Source organism: Anas acuta, chromosome 8 (genome assembly GCF_963932015.1).
Source record: "Anas acuta chromosome 8, bAnaAcu1.1, whole genome shotgun sequence".
NCBI classification, from domain to species: Eukaryota; Metazoa; Chordata; class Aves; order Anseriformes; family Anatidae; genus Anas; species Anas acuta.
This window is the reverse complement of record NC_088986.1, coordinates 20,099,424-20,119,792: the sequence shown is the minus strand read 5'-3', so window position 1 is coordinate 20,119,792 and position 20,369 is coordinate 20,099,424. Positions and strand designations below refer to the sequence as shown.

At 43.5% G+C, this 20,369-nt stretch overlaps 1 protein-coding gene and 1 non-coding gene across 4 annotated transcripts in view; both read left to right on the top strand.

Moving 5' to 3' along the window:
* The window catches only part of COP1 (COP1 E3 ubiquitin ligase), a 126,653-nt gene that overhangs the window by 91,617 nt on the left and 14,667 nt on the right, over positions 1-20,369 (top strand). For all 3 annotated transcript variants that reach the window (XM_068689963.1, XM_068689962.1, XM_068689961.1), the window contains 2 exons: positions 2,094-2,218; positions 3,298-3,458. In XM_068689963.1, coding sequence (XP_068546064.1) covers positions 2,094-2,218; positions 3,298-3,458 — 286 coding nt within the window. The remainder of the gene's footprint in view (positions 1-2,093; positions 2,219-3,297; positions 3,459-20,369) is intronic.
* Positions 16,641-16,765, top strand: LOC137860782 (small Cajal body-specific RNA 3). The gene has a single exon (XR_011099178.1). It is a non-coding gene; the product is annotated as a small Cajal body-specific RNA 3 (non-coding RNA).

Genomic DNA, 20,369 nt, shown 5'->3' with positions numbered 1-20,369 from the left:
TTTTGACCTCAGGGATGTTCAGAACTGCCTGGTATTTAGCACAACACGCTGATTGCAGTGCTGATTTACAGAGAGGCAGATTTAACAGAGCAGCACATCCATGATGTTTTTTTTGGAGAGGGTATGAAACCAGAAGAGCAGTGTAATAGCAGAGGGATCAGTGGCCTTTTCCCGTCCTTGTGGTACAGTGGCAGGTAACTGTCATCTTACATGGCACACTTGTACTAAGCAATGAAAACATGGCTAGGGTTTGATGAGAAATTGTTAACAGGAAGAGCATTCCATTAGTTAATAGGTTAAGTGTTTTTATTTTAACGGGGAGATCTAGAATATAACATGGAGGTTAAGTGCCCATATAAGTAAGGTCTTCTTGATGGGTTAGCTGAGAGCACGAGCTATCACAGGAACCTGACAGCTTGTAGACCAGGGATTTTCTTTCACTGCTTCACTCTGTTTTCAGAAGTGTTTAGTTTCCAAGCAACTCTGAAGCTTTAAAAAGCAGAGCTTTAAAAATAATATTGCTACCCTAATAGCAAAGAAAGCTTGTCCCTCTACCTCTGGGCAAAAAAAGAAAAAGTGGTATATATCTTTTTCCCCTTTCAATGTTTTGCTGTGGTGGTAAGTACAAGAGAAGGAAAGGGAGGGAGCTCCAGCATAGGGCAGCAATGGATGTGGAACAATCAGACAGAAACCAAATACCCTGTTTTAGGGTGGCCCCAGTCAAGACCTGGGACCAGGATTGCACTTCTGCTTGAGTCATAGTATTAGAGATAAAGTTCATACCTTTGTTGTGATCTGACCTCGTGCTATTATTACAAATGACTAACAAATCTTGCTGCAGCTCCCTTATCACTCCTTTGTCATTCCAGCTGTCATTGAGGGCTGAGATAAGGTTTTTGCAGTAGAGCACGAGGTGCATCTCTCTCTTGTGCTATATTTTTAGGCAAATGTGACATTGGTGCAGGACTAATGTCAGGAATATTTGATGGATATTGTTGTTTTTTTCTTTCAGCTTCTAATACTTGGAAAGCAGAAAGGTTGGGTGACACAACCTGTACCTGCCTCCCCTCTCTCCCACCTCAGCAGGATGACAGGTCCTACTCCCAATCCCTTTCAAATTTCAGATTAGAACAGCTCTCTTTTTCTCAAGGGTGGGTTAGCTGGACTCTGGTCCCCACCACATCAGCACTTCTAGATGTCCTGTGGGTTGCATCCCTGTAAGTCAGGGAGTGTAAGAATATCCAAAGGTGGCATTTGCTGGAGAATTACCTCCTGGGAGGTGAGAGACTCAAGTTCCCTCGGATTCGGGGAGACAAATTAATCCTGTATCTCTCTCAGAAACCGAGGTCTTCGTAGTTTAGCTGAGCTCTGCCAGGTGTAGAAGACTACCCACACTTCCCTTCTTTTGCCAAAAGGGAAGTGTTTGCTTATGGTAAACAGAAAAACATTTTGAAGGCAGGTATGTCTGCATGTGGGGGAGCAATGTAAAACATTGATTTTGATTTTATCCCAGCAGAGTTGTTGTATTTTTAAAAGTAATATTTAGCTTCGCTGTCAAGGTGAAAACAGTGAAAGTTTGAGATTTGTATCCAGGCAGTCCCCGGATGCTGGGCAGGAGAAGAACATCCTCCTTTCAGGGCAGCTGGAGGGGAGGAGACTGCTTCCTACCTTGAGTGCTGTAAAGGCATGAATGAGAGTTGGAGCAAGCAGGCAGAAAGGAACAGCCTTTGTCTATTCTGTAGAGGTTAAATAAAAAAAAAAAAGTGTCCTGGATCTGCAAGGATTTGGAGGAGGCGGTGAAGGACCACAGGCTGTGTACAGTTCAGGGGAGAATTCTGCAATTGATTGGAGAAAAGGAGAGAGTAATAGGAATTTTTTTATTCAAACATGTAATGCATTTTGATGGTCTTTTAAAATGATGTGATCCTTTTCCAAGTTCAAGCTGGGTTGCATGTGATTGAAAGTGAAATAAATCTCACTGAGTGCACCAAGACTTCCTACACTTCCATTGCAAGCAGAGTGTTAAGGAGCAGCGTTTCAAGTGAGGATTACCTGCCATATGGCAGCAGTGTAACTTCAAGTGTTGTTTTCAGGTCAACAGACAGTCAGCTGAAGCTCTGGAACGTAGGAAAACCTCACTGTTTGCGCTCCTTCAAGGGTCACATCAACGAGAAGAATTTTGTAGGGCTGGCGTCCAATGGAGACTACATTGCCTGTGGTGAGTAGAGCAGCCACCCTGACACATGTTAGAGTGACTCCTTGGAGCTCCTGCCTCTCTGTTTGCAAAGCATACCAGCAAGGTACCACATAGCTGCACGAACCTCTTAATTAGAGGATCGGTCTGAGCTTCCATCCTCCTCTCCCCTCATGGGGAATGGTGTAAGGAGCCTGGTTTAAGGAGTTATGAACTTGGTTTCCTCTCATTAAAGATGAGGTCTTTGTATATGATGATTCATGTTCGCTGTCACCAAAAGCTCATTGCTGGTGCAGTTGCTGTTGATAGGGTTTGTCTTTAAAGTTTATCAACTGACACATCCTCCTGTATCTTTCTAAGAAAGGTCAGTAGCCTGGACCACACAAGTAGTCACATTCTTGTCACTTCGTACAGCATTCTGCATGGTGAAGCAATGACACCCTCAGTGGAACAGCTTCCAGAAGATTAAATCACCCTTAAGCAGTTACTCCTTTGGATGCTTGTCTCTTTGCCACTTACGTCAGGCTGTTGAAACTCTGCAAATCCTCAAGTCTTGGTGGAAGAGCAATGGCATGCTGAGCCCTGTGGGATGAGTGGGATGGCTGCTCCAGTGCAGCAGGGAGGAGGACCTTAGCTTGTGTGTTCTCTGATCTCTCCACAGCTTGCAAGGCAGAAATTGGGGTGGATTTTTAAACAAAGTCTTCACGCTGTATAGTTTCTCTTACTTAAACCTCCATAGACCAAGCTGTCATATTTGATTACTGCAAGCAAAACTGACAGTGCTACCTGCCTCATGGCTGTAACGCCAAGCAGGCATTCCACATGCTAGTGTAGATGCACTCCTCGGATTGCTGGGCCCTAAGGAAGTTCTGGAGGAAGGTTGGGGTCCTGGATATTTTATAGTTGTCTTGTAATAAAGCCTGGCTCTGCTTTAAGCATTGTGAAAGTTTGCTGTGGAGCATGCCAAGTTGCTAAGGCACCGTGAGCACAATGATAACTACTAGGAGGAAGTGTCACGTCTTTAAACAACAAAAGAGCTAAGAAGCCTTATTTTTGTGCCTCTTTGCAGAATGTAATCTTGCATATTTACTTTTTATTTCCAGGAAGTGAAAATAATTCCCTTTACCTATACTATAAGGGCCTCTCAAAGACACTGCTGACGTTCAAGTTTGATACGGTCAAGAGCGTCCTGGACAAGGACAGGAAGGAAGATGACACCAATGAGTTTGTGAGTGCTGTCTGCTGGAGGGCGCTTCCAGATGGGGTAAGCTTCCTGCTCGTTCAGCTGGCTGGGTTCTAAAGAGATGCCTCCTGCTTGCTTAGGGAATGACACCGCTGAGGATTTGACTGCATTTGGTGTTTCCATGTTCATGGATAGTACAGACCAGTGTAAGAAAGTCAAGAGCTGCAGGGTAAATGAAGCACTGTGGACTGGGAGGGGGGGGGAATGTTGGGGGACAAGAGATTGCTGTGGTCTAAATTCTTCCACTTGTGTCTGAATTTATTTTCTTCTGTATCTGAAACCCCCAAAGCAGAAGTGTGTTTCTGACATGCAATTTGTTTGTGTGTTGTGCAGCAGTTTTGTTGCTTTAACATTTACAGATACCGCGCACCTTTATTTAAATGTTACGCTGTCCACATGGGCTTGCTCATTGAAATACATGCCGCATGTTTAGATATGTAAAGATGTAAAAGGTGAGCCCAGGCTGCAGTTACCTCAGTGACAGGCAATTCATATACATAAAGCATGTACTGATGCTGCAAGCAGACCTGAATCCACTTTTGTGAGTGTTCTTCAGGCGTGGGGCTGCTTTGGAGGCCAAGAATGCTGCTTGTAAATTTTGAGTATCTTTGAAAACCTTGTGTAAAAAAAACCTTGAGCAAGTGACTCTCTCGTATGTAAGTGTTTGAAGATCAGATATTTAACTGGTTTGCTGGGAGGAGGAGGAGAAGAGCTCATCCTAAATGCAGTCTTACCAAGAAGCTAAAATGGAATGTTGCCTAATTGATGTCCTGAGACATTGCATTCACAAAGATAACATTTCGGAAGGGTAACATCTACCAATCTGTTTCAGTATGAAGAAACTGCCCCCACAACTGTGATTCAGTTCTGTCACGAATGTCAGATGAAAGCTTCTGAGCAAAGAAAAAATAAAAATAAACAAAGATCAAGCATCTGAAATAATAGATCGCACTTGCAATTGAAAATTGAAAAGTGGGGTGTTTCAGTTGGAACAGTGGGCACGAGAGTAAATGATGTAGGGTCACTGATGTTTTTCTGTCTGGGGATTTCATATATACAGATGGCACATCTCAGATGAAGAGTGACTATTGAAAGTTGTGTAATTTTGTTTCTGCCGGATAAAAATGTGCTGTGGGAACCTGGGTCCACATACGCCCTTTCTTTAACTTTCTTTACTACGGTGTTTTTCTGTTGGGTTGTCCTGCTGACTTCCTGTCCAGCTTTCCTTCAGACCACACGATAATTGTGGTCTCAGCCCTTGCATTATTTCTGTTGCTGCCCGCTCCTTACCGGGCTTATTGTGCTTTACAAACCTGCTGTTCAAACCGCTGGGAAACTTCTGAGCAGTCACCAAGGGCTGTCAAACAATTCTTCATAACTAAAAATGAAAAAATCTGTGCAATGAAAATGTAAGAATTCAAAACCATAACAGTTCAGGAACAGTTAAATCAGGCCCACAAAGATTGCACCAAATAACGTTCAAGTTTTCCCTTGTTAAGCAGCATTTAGAATCCGTCACCACTCTGATTTTTTTTCCTATCACTCCTCCGCTTTTCCCTGGGCTACTTTCAAATTAGTGTTTCTCCCATGGCAGCCTTGGTACCTGGCTTCAGTTTGTAATGAAAACAGCAAAAAGCTGCCTGTGATCTGAGAGCCACTGGCTGAGCATTTTGCTTTACATGTCTGCAGTGCGTGTCATCCTGCTTTACATCGCGAGCAAGCAGTCACGCTTGCTTTTGCCAAGAAGCCTTCATGTTTCCTTGTACCATCCCTCCAGCCTACCCAAGACGTGAAGTGCTCTTCAGCGACGCGCCCGCACTCTTCTCCTCCCTCTTGTAAGGGTGCAGTGGTCCTCTCAGGTCTAATTGAGACTTTGCTCATGTTCTTTGGAAATTAAATTACTGCACAGCCAAAGGTCACTTACATCCGCAAAGTCTTGCTCAAATGATGGAACTTTTATTCTCCTTTTTGATAACGTTTCTTAAATTGACAAGATCCTCAAATGAGCTGCGTATGTACGGGCTCCCTAAAAGCCAGCGTGTTTTTTAATGATGCTCGGATGAGAGAAGTCCTTTGCCTTGCAGTGCTGTCAGCATGTTTGGGAATTGGCAAACTTACAGCCTATTTCTAGCTTAATTGCAGACTTTGATCCTGAGTGAGTCACCCGGCCTTAGTTTCCTCATTACAAGAGCTACCACACCTACTCTTACTGCTGGGGGTGGTCATGCTGGTTCTGCTGGAGGATACCTATGTCGAAGTGCAGAGCTCAGCACAGGCTAGGAAGCCTGCCAAAGAGCTGTAGCAAACGCTGTGGGTAAGCTTTGTGCTGGTCTCTGTGCCTTGTTGGGCCAGTTCAGCACCATCTTGCTCATCTCCACAGCAGTGGTCACTGTGCAGTAACTTTGGTTTGCAAATGGGAGTCTTTCAGGCAGGGGGCTGCGGGTGTAGCGTGCCAGCTTTTCCCCAGGACACCCCAGCGGAGCAGACTCTTCTGTCTCCCTATGGCGGTGCTCTCAAGGATTGTTCTTTAATTAACCTTTTGAGATGAGTAAGTTTCAGATCTGTCAGTTATCTTGGGAAGCAGAAGTATATGTGCTCCATTTCACGCACTTAAGTGCAAAATCGTGGATCCTAATTAAAACTTAAACCAGAACTTTCAGATGAAATGTCATTGATTCTTTCTTAAATCTATTTTTGTATAATTCAAGCTTTTTCCTTTCTCCTGAGCCAAAGTCAAGCTGTGCCAGCAGTCCTTGCCAGAATCCACTGTTGTTTCTCCCTCTCTTGGTCTTCCCCTGCTTAGGATGATGCAGAGACCTTTCTACTCTAGCTGTCGCTTCTCCAGCTGCGGAGGTACAGGCAGTGTGTTTTTTCCACATGTTGAAGCTGTATTGAGTTAGAGAAACTGTTCTCTGTAAGTGCTTATTAGCTTTTTGCGTAAGGCTTATTTATTTTTCAACTCTTACAGTTAAGTAATTTTTAGAAATGAGCACTAGCTTGTAGGGTAGTATTTGTTAGACTATTCAAAGAGAAACGTTTCAGCATGTACTTCAGGGAGCAAGCCTTTGTGCTTCTTTTGATGCTGCATTTTGGACAAAGGTAAATGGGCTATATTATTATTTTTTAAGGCAGTCATTAGTATTTTGTGGGTAATGCCATTTGTCACTTTTTTCCTCGTTGAAAATTAGAGAAGGCTTCAGGAAATTGTTGGCCAAAGTGACCTGCTAATATGAGTTGGTAAGTTAGAAGCAGGATCACAGACACATTTCAGAATCCTCCCAGAACCAAATCTTTGTTTCACAAGTCAAGTTTTTTTTAATATACCTATCATCCCTTATTTCTGGCACCTCGGTAGGATTTATCTAACTTGATTTGAAACCCAAATCTGGTCTTGAGATGGCTGCATACATTCTTCTATTTTGTTAGCATCTCAGCAGACTAAAGACATGATGTTCTCCTCTTCCATAAAGGGGACACCTTTTGTTTGGACCCAGTTTGCCATATTCCAGAGTCCAAGATGTGAATCACACATCTCTTCAGTTGTTGTATGTCAAGTAGCCCCTTTCCCAGTCATGGTTAGCATTTCTCAGAAAGAAGCTGTCAAAAGAGAAACCAATGCTGAACCTGCTCCCAGGACAGCAAAAAGGTATTACTGCTGAACACAGAAGCAATTTGATTATGTAGATTAAGTGTGGCTCAATCTATCATAATCACTGTAAAGACTCCATTTAATTTTGTACCTGTTTGCATGAGTATTCATTACTGCTGATAAGCAGGTTAGCTGGGGAAAGATTTCTCAAGCTGAAATGTCAAGGTTTCGATACGAGTAAGGAGATAAAGCTAAGAGCAGGAAAATGCTATGTAAATTAGCTTAGGTAAAGCCTTACTTATTTGTGTGTGTATGTATAAAATATACATATGTTTTGTCTTTTAGAGGGGTAAGGAAGGGGATGCATTGAGAGCAGTGCTGCAGACTGTCCAAGGTACCTTGCTCTAATGAGAGGGTCGGGGGCTGTGTGCTGGGAGGACTGCAGCAGGGGGAAGAGCAGGGGCACAGCAGCGCTGTGCAGCCATCTGCTTTGCATGACATGGGAGGTGCTGGTGCGCATTTCCTCACCTTGCTGGCACTCCACAACAGTCAGCTTAATTTAGAGGAGTCTGGAAACAACTGTCCAGCCACCAGTGCAAGAAGCAGGCTGTGGGACTTTGGGGCTTCAGGCTGCCTTTAGGCACTCGTGTGACAGAGATCTTCATAACTAGTCTTACATCTCTGAACTAACCTTCGTTAATCTTTGAAGATGGAAATATTCCCTTCAGGTAGGTTTTTGGTGCAGCTCTTTGGAAAGCAAGCTTTTCCTCCGTTTGTTTTTTTCAACTCCCCTCAACACTCAGCTTTGTTTCTTAATGATGTCTGGCTTGAATTCTTTAAATAGAAACCTGTAATTATTTCACAATAAGCTGGTCATTTAATAGGGCTGTAATCTTGTTCAGTGATGAAAAGTAGCCATCCTTTGTTTCCCAGTAGCCTAATAAATGGTACGCAGCATACACATGAGCTAGCGTGGATTCTGATAATTTACAATCAGCAAATTGGCTCCCTTCACTGGATTTAATTTAGCCAATACAAATTATTTCGGGAAGTGATTCATTGCCATTTTAAAGCACTAATTAATTTGGATGACTTATGAACGTTAGAAATGAAACCTCCTTTGTCATTCCCAAATAACCAAATTGCTTATTCAGTGACATTCCTGAGTAACTTGTATCAAGTGCAAATATGTCCCTTGTAATTTGAAATTTTCAATGGGATTGGGGGGGAACAGGAGGAACATTTCATATTTTTGTGCTTGTTTGCTGCTGAAAAGTTTAAGGTCTCAAAACTGCCCAGAATTTTGACTTATGTCTTTGGCTCAGGTTTGCTTATTTTCACAGCATCCTCCACTAGTTGTTCAGATGGCAGTGAAGCTTCAGATTACTGAAGTGTATCTGTCATAGGGGAGAGAAAAAAGCCTGCCTGAAGTGGTCAGACCCAGACCATCCTTTGCCTCCTTCTGGTCCAGGTGGCTGCGCAGGCAGCAGTGAGAGCATGTCCCTGGAGGGGACCTGATGTTTTCTGCTTCATCTTTTCTTGCTTGAAGCAGGGCTCGACTTAGGTTCCTTGGAAGCTGGCCCCGGCATTCCTGAGCAGCATCTCCCAAAGTGGTGTTCTTGCAGGTTATTCTCTGGTGTGGCATTGCAGTGTCCTGGAAATGCAGTAGTTTTCCCTTGTGACTGATACACACAGCAGTTTATGGCAAGCTGAGAATGATCGGCTTTTAAGAAAGCTAGGAGACGTAGCTTTGATCAGATTTATTCTTTTTTTTCTCTCTCTCCCCCTCCTAAAAATCTTCAAAGATTTTCTTCCCTCTGGTGGAACTTGCCTAAGCCCCATAGCGTGCATGCTGTGAAGCTGGAAGCTGTGTGATAGCTTCCCGCTCCTCTCTAAATGCCCTCTTCTCTCTGGCCTTTGGCTGTGCTTTAAACAAGACATTTTTGGCTTTTTTACTTAGCTGCTTCACACTTTCCAGCCTTAGAAGGGAAATAAAACATATTTACAATCTATCTTTTTCATGTCTTTTCCTCCTTTTATTTGCTTGGGAATCTCGGATCTTCAGTGGCAGCTAGAATATTGCAAGATAAAATCAGGCATGCTTGAGGTTTTCTTCCAAATCTTACCTTATTACTTATGCATACCAACATACACAGTATATTTTGTTTTGTATGCCACTTGAAAACTATTGTTGTGTGCAGAATAGTTTCTACCTTAGACATTAAAAAAAGTCAGTAGTTCAGTATGCGTGCTCCTTTGTTTTGAACATGTCCATATTCTTTTATACCCACGTCTCTTCAAACACTCGTTTTGGGGCTTTGGTTTGTTTGGCCAAAGAGAATTAATTAAAAAAATAAAAATAAAAATTACTCTGTAACAGTGTTTTACTCCTCATCACAACCCTGGAAGTCCAACTGCAGAGAACTTCTTGGGGAAAAACATCCTCTATTATTAATGGTTCATGCATTATATTGAAACTTCAATGTTTTGACACTTCAGTCCGTGTGAAAGACCATCTTGGTAATGTGATTATGCAAATTATAGGCTTCAGGAGAAAGTGTTTAAGTTGGACTCTTTCGTACAAGAAGCCAAATATTGGTAAATGCTCTTTCATTACCACCTCTCCCCAGCTGCAGGGTGCCCTCCGAGCTCCCTCCCAGCATGGGGGCAAGCACCAGGGACAAGGCTGAAGGGTTTCAGGCACTGCCCCTAGCACTGGCTTCTGCGCACTCATCATGTCTGCTGAGGGGTATTTGGGGGCAGAAAAAGATGCCTCACCTCCCCTATTTTGCTGTTTCAGGGCTCGACACGGCATGACATTAGGTAGCTGGTACATAATGCATACGTTAACTCTTCCTTTTCTAGATGCAGAGCAGCCTGTGCGAGCAGAGGGGATGAGGCTGTCGCCTTTGTTCAGCCCTGGAAGTTCAGGTCCCCTGTGGTACTGCAGCAGTCTGATATCATTCTAGATTCTATTTTAAGAATAGCCTTTCCAAGAAGTGTAGGTGGTTCTTTTTTTTTTTTTTTTTCATTTGTTAGTTTTAAGTTTACATTTACAAACTCAATTTCTCTCTCCTCCTGGAAGGTGAGGTGTGTATCTTTTTTCCTGCATAAATCACAGAAAATTGCCACGGGGGTGATGTTTTTTAGAAGTGAAGAAAGATCAAAGTTGCACATACCGCTTGAATGAAGGCAGTACTTACATTCAGACTTCCGTAGCTGATATTTGCTTACCAACGCATCTCTCCCAGTGCCGGGAGAAGCGTGATGCAGATGGGACTGACGTCTTCCTTCTTGGAGTCATCTCCTTCCTAGAGCAAGTGAATGACACAGTGGTCAGCATAACTCTGAGTACTGTTGACACTACAGCTCAGTAGCTGATCCCGGTGGTGCAGCTGTATGGATAATGGATTGCAGTTCACTCCACTGTAAGCAGAGGTCCACGCAGGTTCTTGTTGTTTCCTAGGTTTTAAGAAAATAGCAGCACCCCCACACAATCAGAAATTGCGTTGGTATGGTACACGCTGTGAGCTGGGGGCGCAAAGTCTCTGCAGCTGTCATTAAACTTGTAAGTGGCTGTGTTTCTCCCCTGTTGGGACTCTGCTGCTTTAGTAACCATCAATTCGTTATAAAGGTCTGAGTTGTATAATGGATGAACCCAAGTCAGGAATGCACCTGGAACCTTGACTTCATTCCCAGCTCCATCCTTTATTCCCCGTTGTACCATAAAAGCTGAGGAGCAGCAGTATGTATTGTGGGGCCCTTCACATATGCTGTATCCCCAACAGGATCAGTTAATAGAAAATTGCTTGTATTATGGTAATGCTCAGGGACACCCTTATGTATCCTGTGGAGGGCAAATAAGAGCAGATTTGTATTCAGGGAGCATTTGCTTATCAAATTAAACTTTGGTGTGATTTTTCCTCCCCCATCAAACCTCTGCAGTGCTGCTGTTGGACCCTTGGACTGAATTCTGATACATGTCCTGCTGGGCTGTAAAGATGCTGAATCAAACAATTAATTAGGTTGTTATAAGGTGAAGCCTAGATGAAGATGAAGCCTAGAAACCTGCTTACAGTGAGTTGTCAGCTCCTCTTTTCCTTTTGTTCTTGGTGTCTTTGTGAGAGAGCTCAGCCTCGTTTTTTCATCCTCTGTAGTACGAGGCTTTACAGGGGGCAGGCTTGCTCTCTCTTCCCCCAGAACTCACAGCCTTTGGATAGGAAGGCCTACTTCTAATATTTCTTCCACCCCACTCCCCAAATAACGCTGCTGCCCCCTTCTTGTCCCTGCACAGGGGGCTTTGCTCCAAGACGCTGCAAGCAGTAAGTCCTTGCAAGAAACAAGCAAGGTTTGCAGGTACTGGAGTCTGCTTCTGTTGCCTGATCTCAAATGCCAACAAAAGGTGGTCTTCTCTGGATTAGTCACAAAGACTACACAAGCAGCCTCTGCTATCCTGTCCCCTGATAAGTTCATCTGGCTTTGTTTGTGTTTTTTTTTTCTTTTGAAGTGCCATCTATCTGCTGACATCTCTGGTTGGAACAAAGGAGCCAGTGAGATGAGCTCTGGCTACATGAAGCTACTCAGGGAGCTAGGCAGTACTTGGTTTGTGGTTTATGAAGTAGATGAAGGGGCTGTTTAAGATGGAAATGTGAAGGTAAAAATACATCTCACCACTTCATGCTGAAGAAGGAGCCTGGTTTCAGAGGAGTAAGAGCAATGCAGGTTTCAGGAAGCCATTGGTATCGGGCTCACCATCACCCAAAAGTCATCTTCAGTGGAGCAGCACAATTCCCACACCGAGGATATCTGGAACGCTCACTGCTGATGTTCTGCTGTCACTGCTGCTTGAAGGTGGTTTTGTAACCTCATCCCCTTTAAAAAAAAAAAAAAAAGTGACTGCTTCAATTACTGTCAAAGCAACCTCTCTATTTTTTTCTCATTTTCTGGTGCACCTCCTGACGGCAAGTTCTGCAAGGCCACCACCATTCAGGAGTTGTGGTTCATGAGCTGCATCAACCTTGTGCTCTGGTGCTCCTAATTAAGCAGTTTTACTGGCAAGGATTTAATGTTTTACAGAGTCTAAATGAAGTGGAAAAAATATGAACTGATTTTTTTTCTTTCCAGCACAAGATTTTGATCAGATAATTTAACCTCTGGGTGAAATGGAAGTAGAAGCATTTATGCACAGGTCTGCAAAACCTTTGCTTTATGTGGGTCTCTACATTAACAGTTCTTGGCTTTGGAGTAATCCTTCTGGAGGCTTCCTTATGCTTTCTGCACTTCCATTATCAATAGCAAAATGCCAGAGCATCCTGAAACCCCATAACTTGTGACCAGTTTAACATCAATTGCATTGCTTGTTAGTAAGGCAAGAATTTCAGCTTTTGTCGCACTGCTTTTCTATCAGCAAAAAAGATTTGTCTCTTTAACCCAGTTAAACTACCCCAGGCTTCTCAGTGTTGTCATGACCCCCTAACCAAGGCCAGACGAGCTAGCTACCTGCATGCAGTCAGCCGGAATCGAAACTACCTGGGTATGTAATTAGGATGTGATTATTTTCTATTGAATACCTACAGTTATAACAATCAGCCCTGCCTAAGGAAGGGAATCCGGTATGGCTCAAAAATGATGCTTCACAATTTAATGGGTACCTCCTGGCCAGGAGTGGTGCTGGTGGTGTTGCTTGTGCAGCTGCGTAGTGGGGTTTGCCCTCACACAAGGCTCCGTGAGGGAAGCAGTGCCTCAAACAGCAACACCTCTTTCATGCTGTTGTGTATCAGAATCACTTCCTGAACTTTTATCTGGTTGCTAAACTGTAGGAAAGTAAGCTGTGCGATGCAGTAGTGGATTTTCTAGATTTACTTCATATGTCTGAAGTGAATATTAAGCTGAGCAGAGAGGCGCAGGCAGATGAGACAACTGCATTGTTTTCCACTTATTTATAATAATGAGAGATACTGGAGGGAAGATAAGCAGTATTACATATACTGGGAGGAAAGATTGGTTCAGATCCATTAAAGAAAAAAAGCTCCTTTTACCTGTAATCTGTAGATAGTGTTATAAATTAATTGCAGCAGGAGAAACCACACCCCTCCTCACTGGCAGAGACTCAGCATCCTTATCCTTGGTCAAGCCTCCAAAGCAAGCATACATGAATATTTTTTTTTTCTTCCTAGTTTCTTGGTTGATCAATTCGATTGAGCAATTGTTGCCTTTCTCTTCCAAGACAGACTTCTTTACAAAGCAGCCTGATCGCGACAAGTTTGTTCTCCAGACCACCCATTAATGGAAAGCCTGTCTAGTCTGGGAAGTGTGTGCTTGTGGAAAGTCTTCTCTTGTTTAGAGCAAAATATCCTTGATTAAAATAGGAGGTTAATAGTGCTTCTGTGTGTGTCTTGGTTTAGAGCTCGCATGTTAGCTCCAGCATTAGCAAGGATAAATTTGAGCCAGCAGCAGTTTAAAAAAAAAAAAGAGAAATGAGCTGGAAGTGAAATACAAATGTTCTTATTTAGTACAAAAGGATTCATCTTGCTGTAGCCTTTCTCTCTTCGTTAGGTTCTCACTTGACAGTGCAGAAGAAGTTGGGCAACGTTTGAGAACGGGAGGTAAAACAGGAGTTAGCAGCTTGCGAAATTTGGGTGCTGGTGTTGCAGTAAGCAGCAGCCTGCGCTGGGAATGTGTGAGTTTTCCTTGTTCCAAAATGTTAGAGTATATATTTACCTTACGAAGAGTAAGCAGAGAGTCACACTGAAAATCACTCTGCTGGTGCTCAGATGTTTGTATAAGAAAAATACTGCTTTAAAGATTTCTTTTAGATAAATGTTTGGATAGCGGTATGCTTCCAGGGCAAGGAGGCTCACTTTGCTGGCAGCACCCTTCCCAGGGCACCCTCGATTGTAAACTCAAACCCTCTCCAAGTCCCTTGGATGCTTTCTGCAGCCGTCCCTGCGGTTCCTGTAAGAATGCTCCTTGCTTTCCCCAGGAACAGAGCTGACTGAACGTGCAGGTGGGGACAAGACCGTCTCCTTGTAAGCCAACTGCAGTGTCAAAATCTTTAGCTTTTGATCCCTGTTTTGAACCTGGGAATTACGGCTCCCTCCCCACACCAGAACGGGTGAGAATTCATTTTTATATAGACTTTAAAGTTTCAGTTTTCCTTTCTGAGCAGGTTTAAGGTGGTTTTATGATGCAGACAAATGTGTTCTCAGCCAGTTTGGGGCTTCTGTATTCCTTATATCTGGAATGGTAACACACAAACGGGGAATTTGACTCCATCTCCCTATAAATAAAAATTAATGAAGTAATGAACCCAATGCGCACTAAGCCATGCTGTCTCTGCCTCTCCTTACCCAGAGGAACACATACTGTGTACATGCTTTGTGTTTTTTTTAGGATCCCTTTCTTATTGCATCATTTAGTTCTTGCCTGGAAGCTGTAGCTAGGGTAGTTGATTGTGAACTTCTTGCAGGAGCTGTCCTCCTGCTGCTGATGTAGCAGCATATATAGGTTTGCTGCGACAAGAAGTAAGTCTTGTTTAGTCCAGTTGTTTTTATCTTCTCAGATTCACTGTGCTTTGTCCTATATTCTCAGGCTTTGAGAGCCTGCAAGGAAACAGCAGGTACCTGCCTTGTTCTCCAGCTCCAGAGCCATGATGTCTATTAAGGAGTAAGTCAGCAGCAGCGTCTCTTCAGAAAGAGCATTTAAAGGGTAGTAAAAAGGAAGGAGGAAGCAGATTAGCTGGAAATTAATAATAAAAAAGTAATCAAATGCTGGAATTGTTTGTTGTCTTCCCTCATCAGCAGAGCTCAGGTTTGTATTCTCATATTTGTGTAGCTGAAGGATATGAAATCAGAGGTACTGTGTCTCTAAACAAGGGACTTGTTCCTTCCTGCAATTCCAGTAGTAAATGGTGCGATTTTTTTCATTATGGGCTTGAATCTTCTTAAACATCCCCTTGGCTGTTAGTGTCATTGGTAGCTTAATGGATTTCTTGATTGTTGAGCTTCTTTTTTGATACAGTATTGTTAATCTGTGCATGTGCTCAGAATGAGGGTTAAAAACAGTCATTTCAATTTGAGATATCTAGAGATAATTTTTATACCCACTGTGTGAAAATAACTTGAACAGTACTAGAATTATCCATTGTAAGCGAGATGATTTTACTCATGAATTGGGTTCACAGATAAAATCTTCCTCATTCCTGGGACCTGGATTTTCTATTCATCGCTCTCTTAAGATTAATCGGGAGCAAGACTTAATCCAGAAGATGATTGAATTGTCCTTAAACAGTGATGTAGAACGTTACCCAGATCTCACTTTATCAAAATCCTTTTTCAGTCCTGCAATACTGAGAAATCACGAGTATATGAACTGCTTGTGATGTGCACCACATGAAGATGCTTTTTCTTTATTTTCTGGCTCTTTAGGAAGTAAATATTTTTTGATTTTTTTTTTTGAGTAAAGTTGTCATAAGCTGTTGTGTGGAATGGGCTAAATCTGTGTAGCATATTAGGAATTTTGTCTTGCAATAAGAATAAAGGTTTCCTTCCACCCGCAAAAGCCTCTGACAGCTTAAAGGTCTGCCACTAGCTGAGCCACTGCTGATTTTGTGCAGTTGCCAGGACAGAAATTCAAGTACTTTAGTGCAGCTGTATTTCCAGACTGGGAACCTTGTTTCAGATTCTGTCAAAACAAAAAAAAAATAGCAAGGAAAGACAAATGGAGGCTCCAGCTGCCCAGACCCTTTGACAGCCCTGCAGGACCCTGCAGCGGGCATCGCCGGGCAAAGCTGCAGCCTCCCCTCGCTCCCACTGCTGCTGCCAGCCCCGACTTTGTGCTTATGCTGCAGCAATGCCAACAACAAAAACATAACTTTTAAGAATTAATGCCTCTTTAATCTCCTGTTTTTCAGCAGGAAGCATGTAGAGCGTGCAGGTTGTCTTAAATCTCCAGTTACAGCACAGAATAACGATTTCATCTTTTTTTTAGTTTGTTTTTTCCCTTTTGGAGGAGCAAGATGAGAGCATGGGGTGGAGGGGAGCATCTGATTTGAGGACTTCCAGGCTGTGACCTGCAAGCTTGATAGTCCATCACATAATTTGAGGACTGCCACAAGACAATGGTTTGTGATCAGTTACACTCGGGAGCTGGTAATAGATGCATGTACCGCATCTAAAAAAAAAAAGTGTACGTGTTGTTTAATGGCCTTGCTGTAAGGACACTGGCAGCCAGCACACTGCTGGCACGCTGCTCCCTGTGGTTTAGGAGGGTAGTCAAGGCCAGGAGATTTAGGGGCTTATTAAAGGCACTGCAGCTTCAGGCACTGCTGCTAGCTAGCAGTCACCAGGTGAATAAGAAAGGAGCCTTTCGTGCCTCGTCGAGCACTGTTGTGCCTGTGTCCTGTGCGGCCTCTTTCTTGTGGCCAGAGTGACTCTGACCTTCTGAGTTAAACTTGCCCACTTAATGATAATTTTTCTATTATTTTAATCCTTTTTTTTCTTCAGCTTATTTGCATGCATTCAATCAGAATGATGCAGGCAGAAGCTGTGGATAAAGGACTGTACCCAAGTCTGTTTTAATCAAGAAGTTGTCAGGGGCTGGAAGCTGTTGGACCAGTTGGGACCGGTCGTGGGCAAACGAAGAGTGTTTTGTCCACTGTTGCAGTCTTCCTAGAGTAAAGTGGAGGTCTCTGTCTGCTTTAGGAAAGCCAACTAAACTGGATCGTTCCCCTCCATACATGTTTTAAGCCAAAATGGGCTGAGACAGCTCCTGCAGCTGCTTCCACAGCTTGTTCTGCTGCCAGCTGTGAAGGTCCGAAGGGGGGCATTGGCAACCCAAAGCTAAGCGTAATTGCTTAGGGGTAGCCCTGCCCTGTAGTAAACCAAGACTATAATCAGAGCTGTTGTGCTTTGTATGAAAATGTCCTTTTTTCAAGTCCTCGTTAGGTTTATAGCAAGCTTGCTGGAGAGGTGATTAAATTCTGCTGGAAAAGTGCATGGGATGGAGCAGGTCTCCACATCCTGGGGTTCCCCTTCCTTCTCAGTTTGTCCTGCTGCTTCAAGAGGCAGTAATTTGCTGTGAGCCAGCTTTACAGTTTTGGTTGAAAATGACTGTGCAAAACCCCATCAAAGCTGTTCATGTCCCAGAGTCACTTAACTATATCCATATATTAGTATCTAAAAGGCACCTCAGAGTGTGAGAGCTCCCTGGCATGCCAAGGGCCATTGCAATCATCTGGTGGTGTCCCCAGACAGGCTCCAGTGAATCTTCAACAGACCTGACCGTGTTTGTGTGCCCAGAAAGCCCAGGTACTGAAAGGAAAAGCAGGGAGGATGGAATTGCTCTCTTGAGTTTCTTTGGATGAGCGCTGGCCTGTTGCCTGGTTCCTGTCACTGTTTTGCAGAAGTGAGACAGATCTGGAAGAGGTGGTTGCAGCTGTGTATCTGAAAAATAGTGCTTTTAATTGCTAATTAATTGAAGTTACCATTTGCATTTGGGGTTTTCCTTTTTAAAGAATGACATGCATGCAACCACTGGCGTTGTTTATTTATAGCACGACTGAACCAGAAACTTTCTTCTGCAGTTTTGCTGGTACAACTGTACTTCGCTTATTGAATCTTCTGCTTCCCCATCCATTTTTTGGCTTCTGTATGGATAGCCCTTGTTATTCTAGTCCTTGACTCCCCTCCTCTGCGGACATATAAACCTGTAATGTTTTCCCTTTTGTCTTTGTAAACAATAGGCAGTCGGGCTAATAGCGTAACTACAAAGTCAAGGGGGCTTTGCAGATTCAGCTTGACAGCTCTTCTCCCTGAATTATTTAAAGGCTGTAGACAAAAACACCCATCTAGAGCTTCAGTTGACTTCTCATCCAGTATTGTGGAGAATACCTGATACATGAGCCCCACTGATTTTGCCCACTGAAGTCCACGCGATGGGTAGAGTAGCAAATGCAATTAGAATGCGGAGGCCATCTCCTGGTGTCCCTCCAAAAGGCGAGTGAGTTGTAGGGAGGTGTGGTGAAAGAATAGGGAAATTTCTCTCTAGCTGTAAGGGTTGTGCGTCAAGTTAGGGTGGCTGTTTTTTTTCCTCCTCTCACAATCAGTGAACTTACCTAAAGACATCCTACATCTTTCTTCTGACTTAACAACCCACCAAGGATTGCAATTATTTTTGCATTCTCATAGTTTTTAAATCTAAAACGCTTTTCAACAGTTGAATGACCCAGTGATTTCTGATTTCTCAGGTGCATTTCTGTTGCTGGTTTCACTTGTCCTTCTGGATCCTGGGCTGTTTTAGATGGATGGGATCAGGGAAGCAGGCAGCAGAGCACAATTGAGTCCTTCAGATGATGTGAAGTTCATTATTACCTTTTGAATAGTTCATTCTGCAGAACTAAGTAGGGAAGATGTCATGCTTGGCACTTACTGCACTAAAGCTATAAAGCTGTGCTCTCATCAATCTCAGTAGCTAAGGCATAGCCATTGTCTCTTCCTGCTCCCTTCTCCCCCAGGTAAATGCAGTAGAGAAAGCATCAGAAGTAGGATATTAGAGAAACAGCCTCATATGTATCATCTGTACGCCGCATGGTTATGTTTAATGAAGTTCTTCACCTTTTATGTACAGTCATACCTTTATTAAAATTCAATTTACTGTATGTCTTTCAACACCAGCAGTACCATTTGGTAATCAACGCTGATATTTTGCAGCGTGGCCTTCCTTTGAGAGCTGACTCGCAAAAATGTCAGGCGGGCTGCAGCACAGCTTCCTTCAGCAATGCCACGCTTTCTTTCAGGTTACAAGTGAAAGGCAGCACCCTGCCTGACAGCCTTGCAAGCACGACCCAGCTCGAGGTCCAGTTCAGCTCCCTTGTGCATATGCTCGTGACGATAAGGATTTATGGAGACCATGCTGACCTCGAGCCAGCCTGGCTCCAACCTCGTTCTCATCTGTGGGTGAGCTGGGGGTTTTCTCTGCTGCCTGGGGGAGGATGCCCAGCGCCGCTGCCCCATCCTTATCCGTGCTTACCCTGTTGCACCAGAATAGAAAGCAGAGGAAGAAAATGACTAGAGGCTGTAGCTGGTTTTCAGCGGCAACCTCTAGTTTATCAACAGATTATCTACCGTGTGATTTTCCTTTGTGTTCATATGATGCCCTGGCCAGTGAAAATATTTGCTTGCTGCGTTTGGAGCACTTTGAAATGCTATTTTTGGGAGAGAAGGCTTCCTGTTTCTAGGTAAAGCGCTGCTTTGTCTGCATTGCAGGAGGTTTCAGGTATGTAGTGCTGCAGTTGAGCCTGTTTATACCATTAGCTGGATTGAAAGTTAAAGGAGAGCAGCAGGTTGTGAATTGTTTCAAGATGAATGGAAACTATTGTTTTACCTTAATTAAACTTTTATTAATTAAATCAATTCCTCTTTCCAAAACAGGTGTATGGTATAAATAACACTGATACAGGGATAACTTCATGGAGCTTAGATACATACTAATACTAACACTTTCTCTGCAAGAAACAATTTGTCCCTTTTCTCACCAGGTGCTAGTGGTTTCACTCGTGATACACAAGCCATGCCATGTTCTAGGCTGCTTCATGGATCTTTGTCCTTGTGCCTTCCCCCTGATATCTTCTCTAACTTTTTTTCCCCTGACACTTCTCCTTCCAGTGTGATGAAAACTGTTCTGTGAAAACACTTGTGTTCAGAGTTGCAGCTTGTGTATTTTCTCCTGCTCTAAAAAAAAGAAAGTGGGTGTGTATATATATTTTTGTGTATATTTATTTTTACATTTCCTGGGGTGGTTTATACAGCCACAGGCTAGGCTGTCTTGCAGGCAGGTATCCTTTCCTCTTCTGTTCTTACCACCACGCAGCTGCAGCCCTTAGGGTAGAAGCAGCCTGACAGGGGTCAGATATTTCCATTCTCCTGCTGAGCCTCACTTCCCCTGCCCTTGCTGTAGTTCTGCTTGCCACGCAGGCACCTAAACCCCCACCTTCCCTGTATGCAGCCTTGGGTGGAGGTATAACATCTCAGGTGTGCTGTCATTTTCCCCCTACAAACAGCATCCTCAGCCTTGGCACTTAGACCCTTGGTTTTGTTCCAGTTGCTGTTAGAAATACCAGCCCTGGCTTAAAGAGAAATGAAGGCTTTCATTTCCATGGCTGCCAAACTTCTGGCCCATCCAGAAACACAATTAGAAGCCTTGCAGATGCAGCGAAACCATCGTGTTTCTTTTCCAGCTGGCATGAGCAAAACATCCAGAATAGTTAATGTGTGTTCTGCAGGTATCAGAGCGCTCAAGTCCCTGTGCAGCGTCATTCCAAGACCCATTAACAAACCGGTCAGGAT